Source organism: Littorina saxatilis, linkage group LG9 (genome assembly GCF_037325665.1).
Source record: "Littorina saxatilis isolate snail1 linkage group LG9, US_GU_Lsax_2.0, whole genome shotgun sequence".
Lineage (NCBI taxonomy): Eukaryota > Metazoa > Mollusca > Gastropoda > Littorinimorpha > Littorinidae > Littorina > Littorina saxatilis.
Genome location: NC_090253.1, coordinates 34718539 through 34733795, shown reverse-complemented (window position 1 = coordinate 34733795; position 15257 = coordinate 34718539). Strand labels below are relative to the sequence as shown.

The window sequence follows — 15257 nt, the reverse complement described above, 5'->3', positions numbered from 1 at the left end:
CTCTTTGATGTCTTGAGAGGAAACTTGGCCAGGGTACTGAGATCTGAGGGTAGTACATGCACCAGAACTGGTGGACACCATCGACAATGTCAAACATGAAATCGAAGCAGTTTGCTTGAGGAAACGGTCGTCAGCAACTCAAACTTCTCTGTTTTCTTTTTTTAAGAAAATCTGAGGTGACTTTTTTTGTGGCCCCCTGACCCCGCCACCTCCCTCTGTAAGGACCCCCCTCCATAAGGACCGATTTTTGTCAACATTGTCAAGGTCGCTAGAGAGGGGTTCCACTGTAGTGCAAAGTTCTCAAGGAAAAGCACTTGAGTTTCAAGCACCAAACTATCACACACAGTTTTAGTTTCATGAACTCCAACCAGTCCCATCGCCATTTGTTGGCTAGACCAGCATCAATAAGATCTGTCCGTGCGTTTTCCGTCAAAACCGGCATCTTTGTCACAGAAATCGTGTCACCACTTCGTAATGCCTGCCAAAACGCGAGAGAACTTTTTTTTTTATCGTGATGCAGAGCGAATCCGAAAGCAAAGAAACCTTACCTACGGGGTTTACCGCGAGCACGGGCAAAAGCGCTTCTGTTTCCGGGCAAACTGCAACCGGTTCACTATAGCAGTTCAAAAACGCGTTCCACAAGTAGTTTCGGGTGTTTTTTCTCAATTTTTTTTTTTTCAAAATTGCGGATTGACGGAATTTCCGTCAGACTTATTTTCAGATTGACGGATTTCAGTCAATTGACGGGCTAGTTTCACCCATGCTTATACCCTGACTGGTGTGAGAGTAGGGAAAAGCCGAGTGAACGTCCGAAGCCGGCGGAAATGAATGGACGGAAGCCACCCCACCCGAAGGGTGAAGTGACGACTGCCCTGGCCGAGGAGAACCTGAACGCCCGAAAGCCGGCCGCTGTTCCTCCCTCGCCGACATCCGTACGGAAAGACAAGGAAGAGAAACAGTGTATCCGGACGAAGCCGGAAATGCAACCGACGAAGCCGCACAATGCGGAAATGAGGGCTGCGTAGATTGAGGCCGGAAGCCATAAAGCCCGGAGGCCAGTCTCCGGTCAACCCCAGCACCGACCACGGAGTGTACGTGTGGTGGGGGACCTATGCTTCCGTTAAGAACCGGAAGCGCAGCAGCCGAGAACGGCTGCCGGTGGGAACCGGAAGCGCAGGAGCCGAGAACGGCTGCCGCCCTTGTTCTGAGCCGACCGAGCCCTCGGAGGGGAACATCGGAGGAGCAGAACAAGGCGAATGCAAGTTGTGAACGTGCCCCAGAGAACTGTCTCCCAAAAGGGAGTGTCCGGTCACCTCACGAGGGCTGTTGGACCAGTTCAACTTACCGTCCATGCCGACCACGGCAGTAGACGACGAAAAACAGGAAGTAGATCCCTGGAAAACGTCACAGACGGCAACGTCACAGAAAGCCAAGGACGAACGACACCCACGGACGGGGGGAAAACGACGCTGGCAATTGGCGAAGAATGCAATTCTTCTCTCCCAAACTGCGGAACTCTGGAAATGAAGAGCTAAGCAGTATAGACACAAGAGCACCATGCTCCGATGCCTAAAAGAGGGAAAGCAAGAAGAAAAAGAAAAAACAAGCTAAACTGCCCCCAAAACACATGTTCATTTGGGGCAGAATAAATAACGGACATAGCGGTAATACATGCTTAGTCCGAAACAACAACAAATACCAAAGGTCTGGTAGATCCATGACATAGGCCTTGCCATGTTTAAAACTGCCACAAAGATGGCGGCCAAACAACAAGTTACTGGAAAATTACAAGTCCAAATGGACAAAAATTCAGCAACAACGAAATTCCTGTCAAACTAATGACCAAAATGGAAAGAGTTTACCAACTAACATAGCAGAAGGCAAGTACGAAGGTAAAATAAGGTTTACCTGACCAATACAAAGGCCTAGCCACATTTTATCGCTGTCAGCAAAGCTGAGCAACCAAAAAAGGCGGCCAGACAATAAATTACTGAAAATTATAGAAGTCCAAAACGAACGAAAATTCAGCAACTACAAGGAAATTCCTGTCAAACTAATGACCAAAAAGGAAAGAGCTTACCAACTAACAAAGCAGAAGGCAAGTAAGAAGGTAATAACATGCTTACTTCAAAATTACGTAGGCCTTGCCCATTTTATCGCTGTCAGCCATAATGACCAACAAAAATGGAGGCCAACGATAGTCACTGAAAATGTACAAGTCCAAAAACGGACGAAAAGTCAGCAACTACAACAACATTCCTGTCAAAATAATGACCAAAAAGGAAAGAGCTCACCAACTACGAAGCAGGAGGCAAGTAAGACGGGTGAGTGGCCGGTGGGTGTCAAACAAACACCAAACAGCACAGCCACGAGAGAGCCAAAAATTCCATAACCTTCTCTCAAGGACTGAAAAAGTCGTATGATTGTAGCCACGTGGTGTTAGAGGTTATGTAGTACAGACCAATGGGAGGTAACTCCCAGTGTATGTGCTCATTACCATGGCTATTTTTAGCCTTTTTGGGTGATGGCTTCCCTTTAAAAATGTTAGACGGGTAGCCTTTTCAGACCTTAGCATCTCAGACTGCGTCAATGCTATATGTGATTCGGAGTAAGAATATGTAATTTAATCCTCCCTTTATGCTTTGGGACCACGAAAGGGCGTCTACCTCAACGCCCGTATGGTCTCGTACTTCTTACAATGCTTCTTTGAAGGAGTGAAAGAATTCTGCATGTATTGCAGCTTTGGCTTACTGTCTGGTATCGGGTTTGTTCTTGGAACGTGCCGCCCTGCTTTATGATTAGCGAGAGTTCTGTCCGCTATTCGCCGCACTGAGGGGCGGGGGGAGCGGCAGGGCCGTACTGCGGCTTGCCCTGTGGTTTCTTGAAAGCTCTCCGAGTGAATTTGCAAACTCAGAGTCTTTAAACTCTTGGGTTTCATTCCGTAAAGCGTCTATGGACAGCTGTCCTGAGAGATCGCCGTCCATATACAAAAGGAGAGAATCGATTGTTTTCTCCTTGGGACTAGAACCAGACAAGAAGAATCTCTGAGCGACAAAACTGAGTGAGAATACAGTCGCTCTGAGTTGGACATTTGTTCGGCTGTGATTCTCGCCAGGCCGGGGAACAAAATTTTCTACGTCTTTCTCACATGCGTCATGTCGGAACTTGAATAGTTCTAGAGATGACGTAACTGAACGTGAAGGGGACCCTATAGGGTCTCGGAGAGCGAAGTCAGATCGAGTGAAACGAGACCTGTCTCTTCTAAGACTACGAGTGTAACATCAGTACGGTGAGTGGTTAACTCTCTTGCCAACAGCACCCGGTGTTCCCAGATGGTCACCCATTCAAGTACTAACCGGGCCCGACGTTGCTTAACCTCGGTGATCTGACGAGAACCGGTGCTTTCAAGGTGGTATGGCCTTTGGCTGTCTTATAGCCATTCAAGAGAAGTGTGGCCGATTCCGATATAACCGGAAGAGGGGCACTCGACAAGGCAAAAGTGCTGATCAGATTCGTCGAATTGGGTTCAAGGTAGGACTACGTTGAACTGAAGGACCCTAATCTGAAGCTTTTCGCATCTGTGACATCTCAAACGCAATAAGCGGAGATTCCCGAAACCGAGAAGTGACTTCTACAGCCAGAGCTAAAGTAGCTGAAGTTTGGCTGGGATCCAGAAATTAGGATCGTCCTCTAAAAAAAGGGGAAGAGTCTCCAAAATTGTTATCGACTTCCTGTCTGTCTGCATGTTCGTTTACCGGAAAGTTCCGGTATCCCATGCCGCAGATTAGAGGTTAGCCGAAGCCGGAAGGGCTTGCCCTGAGAAATCGGAAGTCGGCCTCTGTCTGGAAGACAAGTTTCATTCTGCGACTCCTTCTTCAGGGCTTCCAAGGACTGCTGTCCAAGGAGCGCCCCTTCTGAGAGGGGAGAATTACGCAATCGAGCCGGACAAAAACGATTCCCTACGCCAGAAAACTGACTGGGAATAAAGTCTGGAAGAGGTGGCCATCTGTTCGGCCGAAACCTTGGCCAGCGCGGCAAAAAGAACAGCCGTGTCTTTTTAGCAGCGTCAGGCCTGAACGGTTCTATTTTTATTATAGCCATCCGTACGAGCAGTGGCCAGTTCCGGTTTGACCGAAAGAGGTGCTCTCGGCAACGCGAAAGTGTTGATCAGATTCCTAGGCTTAGAGTGCAAGCGTAATTTACGCTGACTCAACTGAGCGAAGGGCACGGACTGCTGTGGAGAAGACAGCCAAGACTGTGCAGCAGTGGCCGCTTGATCGTAAGCCGTGAGTAATGGCAGCGGTGGGAGCACTGGATCATTGTTCAAGACACGTGCCATCACAAACGCAACAGAAGGTGACTCTCGAAAACGGAAGTTCGTAGAGCTTTCCTGCGATGGAGTGAAGTCAAACACTGCGGAAAAAGGGTGGTACAGCGAAGCTGGTAGCTACTGATACCCCTTCCTCAAAGTAATGTGAAGTGACTTCTGCAGCCAAAGCTAAATTAGCCTGTAACTTGGCTGGAATTTGAATGTTGGTATCATCCTCCATGAAAGAGGAAGAATCACCAAAATCCTCATCGCTTTCGTGTCTGTCTGTGTGGTCCTTTGCCGGAAGTACGTCAGTATCCCACATAGCAGACGAAGCATCGGCCAAAGCCGGAAAATGTTGACCTGTGAAACCGGAAGTATGACTTCGTCTTAAACCCGGGGGGCGTTGCAAAGTTACGAGTCTCACGCATGGCCGCCGTAGCACCAATGACGTGAGGCATCGTTCGATCGACATTGCGAAACTCGCGCGTGGCCGCCACAGCACCACTGACGTAAGAATCTGCACGATCGAAATTGCAAACCCCACGCGTGGCCGCTGTAGCACCACTGACGTGAGGACTCGCACAATCGAAATCGCGAACCCCACGCGTGGCCGCCGTAGCACCACTGACGTGAGGACTCGCACGATCGAAATCGCGAACCCCACGCGTGGCCGCCGTAGCACTACTGACATGAGGACTCGCACGATCGAAATTGCAAACCCCACGTGTGGCCGCCGTAGCACCACTGACGTGAGGATCTGCACGATCGAAATCGCGAACCCCACGCGTGGCCGCCGTAGCACCACTGACGTGAGGACTCGCACGATCAAAAACCAGACGACCCTCTGCCTGAACCGCCGCAGCAGAACCGGGAGTAGTCGACGGCTGAAAACTCTCGACTGGAAACTCCGAAACGAAGTGACCGGAAGGAGTCTTCGACATACCTGGACCTCTGGAAAAGAGGAGTAGCTTCCGTCGACCTCTGGTGAGAAACCACCGTGAGCGTGAAAAAGGGAGGGAAGAACCCCGGGTCCGTAGCCGAACTCGTCTGCGTGGACGTCTGCCGACGTGATCGTTGCAGAAGGCTTGGTCTTCAGGCTAGATAACGAAAGAGCGTCACCTACTGCGGGCGGTAGAGCTATAGACGCTGAGCACGAAGCTCACTGGCGAATAAGCTTATCATCTCAGTCTTAAACGAAGCAAACATGGATAAAACTTCATCTTTCTCTAAGTTTTTGTTTGAAACTGGGGAAGAGTGTTTAGCTTTGCTCTCCGCGCTAGCGATGGAAGGAATGTCAATGGGAACCTGGAAAGATTCCTTAGATGCTGCTAACACTGTTCATTACTAGAGTTAGTCCAAATGTACCTAAGCATGTCGGCATGCACATTTTCAACAATATAAAAACTAAAATTTAAATACTGACCTGTGCAGAGCTTCAAGTTTCTAAAAGCTGTTTGAAGAGTCTGGAAGTCACGCTCACTGGCCCCATGATTCTTTAACAAAGAGCGCAAGTCAGACTCTTCCTTTCTCATGAGAGCGTCAAAGCTCAGCTCATCTCCAAGGATACCCTGGTGACCAAATCATCAAAATATATCTTCTCTTTCTCTCATTCTCTGTCAAACACACACATTCATGCAGCGTATTCTATAATATTTTTTTTTATACCAGAATGATATTTCAAATTTCAGGTATGAAAATAGGAATGTTCTCCATAAAACTGAATTTAGTCATGCATACATTTAGCAGTCATGTATGTAGAGGTATAAGAAGCTAGTGACAGAGTGAGGCTGAACAAAATGGTAACTGACCTTTATGGTTTCTGTCTTCAGTCCAACGACTATCAGCCACTGTTGAAGGCGTGGATATGCTTCAAGACACTCTGGCATTTCCTCAAACTCCTGTCCCTTTAATCGCTGCTTGGCAACAAGCTGGTTGCTGAAAAGCTTGATCAGCTTGCTCTGCAAAAAACCCACCAATGTTTACATGCTCTGTGAGTGCGACTTACTTTGGAAAAAAAGGCAAACACCTTATATTTCTAGGGAGGAACTCAGTTTTACAATACTTACACAGTTACAGTTTACACCATTCCAACACGCTTGTAATATATAAAATAGAACACACCACTGGGTCTAAAAACAGCAAAGCAACACCTTTAAATTTAAACTAAGACATATAATATATACATATATGGCCAAGAATCTGTCAAGGAGTCTAAAAAGTGTTACAATTTTTAGACTTTTTTTTAAACCTCCTTAATTTTACATGAATAAACATCTCTGTACTCCTGTCCTTCAATTGCAGCATTTGATTTTCCAGTCAAGTGTTCGGTTTATCAAATATTTGCAGATAAAGCACAAATGATTGTATGTTACATTTACACCATAACATAATTTTACGGTGCTGTCATTTTCTTAGGTTCAGCTTTAGGCAACTGTTTCACTATCCAATGGCTTGATTGCTGAATGTAGAGTTGATCTGTAGTAAAGCAACACTTGAAAAAAGTTGCTCCTGCCTCAATATTTGTTTGTTTGTTTATTTGTTGCTTAACGTCCAGCCGACTACGTAGAGCCATATCAGGACGAGGAAGGGGGGGGATGAAGGGGGCCACTTGTCAAGCGATTCCTGTTTACAAATGCACTAACCCATTACTTGTGTCCCAGCAGGCTTTAGTAAAACTAAATTAATACCTACTGGAAGATTACCAGTTTCCAGTATGTTAAAATAGGCTTAACCTATCTACTGCTGGGCTTACATCAGAACACTAACAGATTAAACTATACATGAATCGCGAGACAAGCGGCAAGAGAAGAGATTTTTTGGAAAAAAATACAGGTGAATGAGCAAGAAGGCAGAAAAAAGAAAAGAATTCATGAAGAAAAAGAGAGCATGACAGGAAAGAGGAACCAAAAATCTACCTAACAGCAAACTAGAAAGCTCCTGCGGTTCCAATAACAGGAGGGGGCCCGGTAGCTCAGTTGGTAGAGCACTGGACTTGTGATCGAAAGGTCGCAGGTTCGAATTCGGGCCGGGACGGACACGGGTCAACTTTATGTGCAGACCCAGAGACGGAAGCCATGTCCCACCCCCGTGTCATCACAATGGCACGTAAAAGACCTTGGTCATTCTGCCATAAGTGCAGGTGGCTGAATACACCTAAACACGCAGACACCTGGGTAGCGCGACTCCGTTGCTGCTAGCTTTCCACTGGGAGGAAGCGACCCGAATTTCCCAGCGATGGGACAATAAAGTAATGAAATGAAATGAAATGAAATGAGGGGCCTTTAATTTCATAACCGCAGTGCCCCACTGCGGGACTGCCTCAATATAAGCAAAATCATTTATCCGTTAGTTACTTTACACCAAAGCTCAGAATCAAGGATACAATTCAACATTTACCTATTTACACTGTTTTTAAAACAATGAAATTCTCTACGGAAGTGCAGAAAAGGTTCCAGTAAATTTTCATGTCATTTGTTTTGGAAACCTTAACCTCAATCATCAGGTTATTACGTAATTTGAAAAAAGCACGGTCACCGGTGTAGAAATTATTATCAAATCACCCTCTTTTAAATATTTTTACACTATTTTTGTTTGCAGTTTTTTTGAGTTACAACCAAGAAATCCTAACAAATCCTTTTCACGATAGAATAGTCAGGTTGGTACTCCACTACTGTACCAAATGTTCATTTTACCCATGAACTGTACGTTACTTTACACCAAACAGCAAGTACAAGGTACTGAATTTACATTTAATGGGCTATGCTCACCTCAGTTAAACAGTATTTCTAACTTGTTTGTTCTAAGCTACCTGTCTCAAGTCAAAATAAAGGGTTAAATTAATGGTTGTGCCTTTTTGGGTGTGTACATCTTTACACAAAAGGATGGTGTAAAGTAACATACAGAAGGCTCCGAAGATCTGCAGGTCCATTTGAAGGGTAATTTCTCTTTTATTTAGCTCATAAACCCTGAACAGACTGTTATGTGTTGTTTTTAGCATTATTATGTGCTGCATATGGTCTCAGTAAAACAAACAAGGTGATGTAATTGTTACTTTACACCAAAATGCCTGAACAGTGGTCCTTCTGAGGTAAATTTTGTCATTCAGTGTACTTGTTTTCATGTTGAAACCAAGGTTTGGTCTTGCTGGTTGTTCTTAAGCACTGATAAGTTATCTATCTTCTGCCTCTAAAACAAACCAATTCATTGTCATTTTCAAGTATTCTCAGTTATTGTATGTTACATTTACACCCTTGTCAGAAGGCCTCACTTAAGTCACTCTTCAAGCCAACAGGTACAAGCACTAGGAATCCTGTGACCATAGTTTAACTACCAGGTGTCTGAGGTATAAGAAAACACACACTTTTGTGTATTATGGCATTATTTAAAGACTGATAAAACTTGTTTGGGCAAGTAGGTAAAATTTCATTTACACCAAACGCATATTTTTTAACTTTCTTTCTTTCTTTATTTGGTGTTTAACGTCGTTTTCAACCACGGAGGTTATATCGCGACCGGGAAAGGGGGAAGATGGGATAGAGCCACTTGTCAATTGTTTCTTGTTCACAAAAGCACTAATCAAAAATTTGCTCCAGGGGCTTGTAACGTAGTACAATATATTACCTTACTGGGAGAATGCAAGTTTCCAGTACAAAGGACTTAACATTTCTTACATACTGCTTGACTAAAATCTTTACAAAAATTGACTATATTCTATACAAGAAACACTTAACAAGGGTAAAAGGAGAAACAGAATCCGTTAGTCGCCTCTTACGAGATGCTGGGGAGCATCGGGTAAATTCTTTCTCGTCCCACCAATATGGGACTCCCCCTAACCCGTGAGGGGTATATTTTTAACTTAGAAGTTAGAAGGACAATTAAATTACATCAAACATAACTTTTTTGCTCAATATCTTTAAAATTACAATCATCCTACCTAATGACCTTCCTCTGCAATGATTTTTAAGTAAGTTTGACCAGAAACATTTTTTTAAAGATAGTTTCCCTTTTTTCATGATCATTTACACCAAATGTAACATACAGACCAGCTAAAAAAGAACGCTCAAAATCCAAAACCTATTTTCAGATCAAACTTTTAGTAATCTAACATATGTTTCTCCATCCATTGCTGGACCTAGTAAAAATTAGATTGAGATGATACCCTTATCAGTAACTTGGTTATTCAATGCACAATGTACCATGTGTTTCGCGTAACGCCTTGTGTGCCAAAAAAGGTGCTTTTTTTCTTGAACAAAGTCAATTTTCTCAGCATCCAGGTGACTGACAGACATAAATTTGGTATGGATAGAATCTGCATGAGGAATACTTCATAACTGTATTGTTTATATTGTAGTCATTTAAAAACAGAACAAAATACAAAGTGATAAAAGTATCCAGAACAGGTTTTTGCATTTGGACACCTTGACAGATTCCTGACCATAGGACAACTCCCAAAAGGTGCCCAAGAGGACGCTGAATTTTCATTTTGGGTTTCTCAATGTCTTTTGTATTTTTGTTATGTTAAATGATTGAACTGACGGGCGCAGTGGCGTGGTGGTAAGACGTCGGCCTCCTAATCCGGAGGTCGTGAGTTCGAATCCCGGTCACTGCTGCCTGGTGGGTTAAGAGTGGAGATTTTTCCGATCTCCCAGGTCAACTTATGTGCAGACCTGCTAGTGACTTCACCCCCTTCGTGTGTACACGCAAGCACAAAACCAAGTGCGCACGGAAAAGATCCTGTAATCCATGTCTGAGTTCGTCGGGTTATGGAAACACGAAAATACCCAGCATGCCTACTCTACGAAAGCGCAGTGAAGCTGACTATGCTCTCAGAGTATAGTTTGGGGAACCCATATGGGCAAACGAGCTCACACGTAACCAGAAAATTCTGAAACGCTGAAGAAGAAGAAGAACTGTTCAAATTTTTCATTTCAAAGACTGTAGGTTGTCGACATGAGAAATAAGTGTTTGATGTGTTGCTTGTAAAACTGTTTCTCGTGACGCACAACATTTTCAGTGCTAGAATTTAGTTCATTTAAATAACAAGAAGGGCAAAGCCCATACGACTCACATGCTTTACACATTTTTCCTACCAAAATACATGTGACCTTGACCCAAGGTCATCCAAGGTCATGCAACACAAAGCTGTTAATTCAAGACATAGGAAGTACAATGGTGCTTATTGGCTCTTTCTACCATGAGATATGGTCACTTTTAGTGGTTCACTACCTTATTTTGGTCACATTTCATAAGGGTCAAAGTGACCTTGACCTTGATCATATGTGACCAAATGTGTCTCATGATGAAAGCATAACATGTGCCCCACATAATTTTTAAGTTTGAAACAGTTATCTTCCATAGTTCAGGGTCAAGGTCACTTCAAAATATGTATACAATCCAACTTTGAAGAGCTCCTGTGACCTTGACCTTGAAGCAAGGTAAACCAAACTGGTATCAAAAGATGGGGCTTACTTTGCCCTATATATCATATATAGGTGAGGTATTGAATCTCAAAAACTTCAGAGAAAATGGGAAAAATGTGAAAAATAGCTGTTTTTTAGGCAACATTTATGGCCCCTGCGACCTTGACCTTGAAGCAAGGTCAAGATGCTATGTATGTTTTTTGGGGCCTTGTCATCATACACCATCTTGCCAAATTTGGTACTGATAGACTGAATAGTGCCCAAGAAATATCCAACGTTAAAGTTTTCCGGACGGACGGACGACTCGGGTGAGTACATAGACTCACTTTTGCTTCGCATGTGAGTCAAAAACCAATATTAAAAATAGTGCTTTTAAGCGCATAGTGCTTTTAGTTATGCGCTATAGAAATCTCCTTAATAAATAAATAAATAAATAAAAAACATTTTTTATATAAACGTTTGATGGACTCTTTGCATTCATCTATACATATATAAATAAAAGAGAGTGTCTGTCTGTGTGTGTGTGTGTGTCTGTCTGTCTGTGATCGCCAAAGCTCCGAGAAGGGAGGGGGCAGGAAGACGATGTCGTGCATGTGCACTCCTGTGACTGTGAAGACGTGCACCTGACCACCACCGCCGCTGCGCTGCCCGCCCTCCAATCCTCCTCCGCCTTCCCCCCCCCCTCCCCCAAAGAGAGAAACTTTTAGTTGTGGCTTGGCTCTTCTAAAAAAAAAGTAAACTTGCCCCCCCCCCCCCCCCTTTCAATCCCTAGATCTGACCCCCCCACCACCACCACCCCCATTCCCACCACCACCGCCGACTCCACAACTACCACTCCCACTAGCCCTACATCATCAACACCAACCCAACCACCATCCCCAGCACCCCCATCATCCCCCATCACCACCACACCAACCCCTTCCTTACCCCCTAAAAGAAAAAAGAATTATAGCAATCTCGATGTCATCACTGCATGTCTACTAAAACGGCTACATTTCGTCTACAACACATCAAAGCACAAGCCGCGTCTGCATCCCTCAGCAGGTTCACGTCATATTCCGGAGTATTCAGATCAAAGCACGAAGCCGCGGCGTATCAGCACGATTGCATTTAAGCGTTTTAAACTCTTACGTACAAATTGTGGATTCTTTCTAAGTCTGTACCTGCGGCCAGGCATCTCAGCCACGATGACTGTGTGTGAATGTGTATTTGTACGTCTCCATGCGTGTCAGCCACGGTATGTGCGTGTGAATGTCTGCGTATAAATGCTTCTCTTTACATCACTTAATAAATTTTCTTTTTAAACATACACTTTTGAACCGAACTCAGAATGTTTTATTACCTGCGTGTGTGTGTGTGTGTGTGTGTGTGTGTGTGTGTGTGTGTGTGTGTGTGTGTGTGTGTGTGTTTGAGAGACGCACACAGACAGCCATAGACAGACAGAAGAGCCCGGGCGAAGCCGGGTCTCTCACGCTAGTAGCCAAATAAAGTGCTCACAGATCATGTTCCTTCAAAATTCTCATCATGTATGTGTCAGTCACAAGAAATTTTTTCTCTCACTTATGCAACAATGCATTCCACAAAAAAACAAGAAGGGCAAAGCCCATACGACTCACATGCTTTACACATTTTTCCTACCAAAATACATGTGACCTTGACCCAAGGTCAAGGTGATCCAAGGTCATGCAACACAAAGCTGTTAATTCAAGACATAGGAAGTACAATGGTGCTTATTGGCTCTTTCTACCATGAGATATGGTCACTTTTAGTGGTTCACTACCTTATTTTGGTCACATTTCATAAGGGTCAAAGTGACCTTGACCATATGTGACCAAATGTGTCTCATGATGAAAGCATAACATGTGCCCCACATAATTTTTAAGTTTGAAACAGTTATCTTCCATAGTTCAGGGTCAAGGTCACTTCAAAATATGTATACAATCCAACTTTGAAGAGCTCCTGTGACCTTGACCTTGAAGCAAGGTAAACCAAACTGGTATCAAAAGATGGGGCTTACTTTGCCCTATATATCATATATAGGTGAGGTATTCAATCTCAAAAACTTCAGAGAAAATGGGAAAAATGTGAAAAATAGCTGTTTTTTAGGCAACATTTATGGCCCCTGCGACCTTGACCTTGAAGCAAGGTCAAGATGCTATGTATGTTTTTTGGGGCCTTGTCATCATACACCATCTTGCCAAATTTGGTACTGATAGACTGAATAGTGTCCAAGAAATATCCAACGTTAAAGTTTTCCGGACGGACGGACGGACGGACGACTCGGGTGAGTACATAGACTCACTTTTGCTTCGCATGTGAGTCAAAAAACCTTCCTGATCAAACTTTTTAATATCCCACTTTGTTCGAATTAACATATTTGTCTGCAAAAGATACAAAGGCTTGAGTGAACTTTGATCTCAAAATGGGCTAAACATCTGTTTTTGTGTGAAAAAACAAATCTTTTATCCACAAACATAGGGAGTCGAAGCAGCACCAAATTAAGCTATAAGCATTGTGAAGAACCTTAAAAAGAAAAAAAAATTCTAATCATTAACCTTTTTGTTGGAGGAAAAAAGGATATGTAAATGTTACTTGTGGCAATAGCGTCACGTGTTGTAAAACATTATAAGATGTTTGATGGGTTTTTGACAGACCAGCTTTTTTGTCGGTCCGAGGGGGAGCATATCGTCTTTTGTTTCATATTTATTGACCAAGGCTGGTCTGACAACAAACCACCAAACATAGTTATTGTCATCACTTTGGTAGTGAGAAAATAAGTGCAAAATCAACACAGGGAGCCATGCTTTGAAACACGAGTTCCGTTTTGATAATCCATGTTTTGGGGCCCCAGCTCGTTGTTGCAATCAAAGCGGGCGTGTGAATGTAACTTTCTGTGTTTTGAGTTCATAAAATGTTGAGAAAAGTATGTCAGGTTTGAGGATGCACAGTTCCGTAGGTTCCTCTCAGTATTCCACTCCCTCGGTTTTCACTTGTAAATATTAAGCTTAGTTTATCGAATGTGGAAGCTACGTTGAGTCAAAGGTCACAGAAGATTTGCATCATGCAGCAAGGCACGTTGGGTCAAAGGTCACAGAAGATTTGCGTTGTGCAGCGAAAGAATTAAATCGCGATCTTGTTTTCCACTCATTGCCGCTTTGTTTTTCATTAGACCTGTCATTATGCCTGCTCTTCTTTGTTAGATGTTTGTATTTCTTTGCTTTTATCCTTATTTCTTATTTGTGCTTCGTTTATCGATACACGTCTTGTGCACGGGTCAAAATTTGTGTGTCAGGGGTCAATTGGTTTAACTTGAACTTGACGTTCGTGTTTCGTAAGATCAGCACCATTCGCCACACACTCTCCTCTCAAACAACTAACACTCTTGTCTGTGCTTTTGTTCTTTCTAAACTTGACTACTGCAACTCTCTTCTCTCTGGCTGTCCTCTGTACCTCCTGCATAAACTACAAAAAGTCCAAAACTCGGCAGCACGCCTCATTCTCAAAGCACGAAAACGAGATCACGCAACACCACTTCTTCACACACTGCACTGGTTACCTATTCAAGCCCGCATTGACAACAAACTGTCCACCCTCTGCTTTAACTTCTTTTCTGGCTCGTCTCCTGCTTACTTCTCTGAACTCCTCACTGTCTATTCTCCAGCAAGACAACTCCGTGCCTCTTCTGACTGTCGCATCCTTACCATTCCACACACCAAAACCAAAACATACGGACAACGCACTTTTACTTTCTGCGCACCCACACAATGGAATTCCCTCCCCTTTCACATCCGCCACTCTGTCACCCCAAGCATTCAAAGGAGCACTTAAAACGCACCTCTTCAAGAAATACAACCCCTGATTTTGTTTTCTCAGTCCATCAGTAGGCTGCATGTAGTGTATTTGTTGTTTTAGGGGAAACTGGAATTCCAATATCAACTGGAAAATATCTAGTGGAGATTGGAATTCTAGTTTCACCTAGGGGAAACTGGAATCCTTTCTCAAGGGGAAACTGGAATTCTGATTTGCCCTAGCCAGGGGAAATTGGAATTTGTATTATGAATGGTTTCACTGCTGATAAATATTATATTCACAAACATTGTTTTGCATTTAACACATGCTTTGTGGAATGTTTTGCAAATTACAAAGCGAATTAAACATGACTACCTACACTATTACTTCGCTCATAGTTCGACAATAAGCCGAGTATGTAATCATCAGTCATACTTCCCTTTAGTTTAAAGCATGAGGAATGATAATCATGCACACATCGGTGGTGTGAGTTGATCATTCTTATATTTTAACAATGTGAACACTGTTTACACACAACTCTGGAAAATCTGCTACTTGCTTTCATGTTTGAATCATGCACACATCGGTGGTGTGAGTTAATCATTCTTATATTTAACAATGTGAACACTGTTTACACACAACTCTGGAAAATCTGCTACTTGCTTTCATGTTTGCCTACGTTGGCGACAGTAGTTTTACTGTAATGTGAAACCAGTTGTACTTACTTGTACATGTTC

General features: G+C 43.6%; 1 protein-coding gene and 1 non-coding gene across 2 annotated transcripts in view; both read right to left on the bottom strand.

The window, feature by feature from the left end:
* LOC138977043 (kinase suppressor of Ras 2-like) overlaps positions 1-15257 on the bottom strand; it is a 180618-nt gene that overhangs the window by 150378 nt on the left and 14983 nt on the right. The window contains exons 2-3 of the mRNA XM_070349945.1: positions 6121-6270; positions 5736-5880 (exon numbers count right to left, since the gene is read on the bottom strand). Of these exons, the coding sequence (XP_070206046.1) occupies positions 5736-5880; positions 6121-6270 (295 nt within the window). The remainder of the gene's footprint in view (positions 1-5735; positions 5881-6120; positions 6271-15257) is intronic.
* Positions 3308-3426, bottom strand: LOC138977594 (5S ribosomal RNA). Its single transcript, XR_011459391.1, has one exon. It is a non-coding gene; the product is annotated as a 5S ribosomal RNA (ribosomal RNA).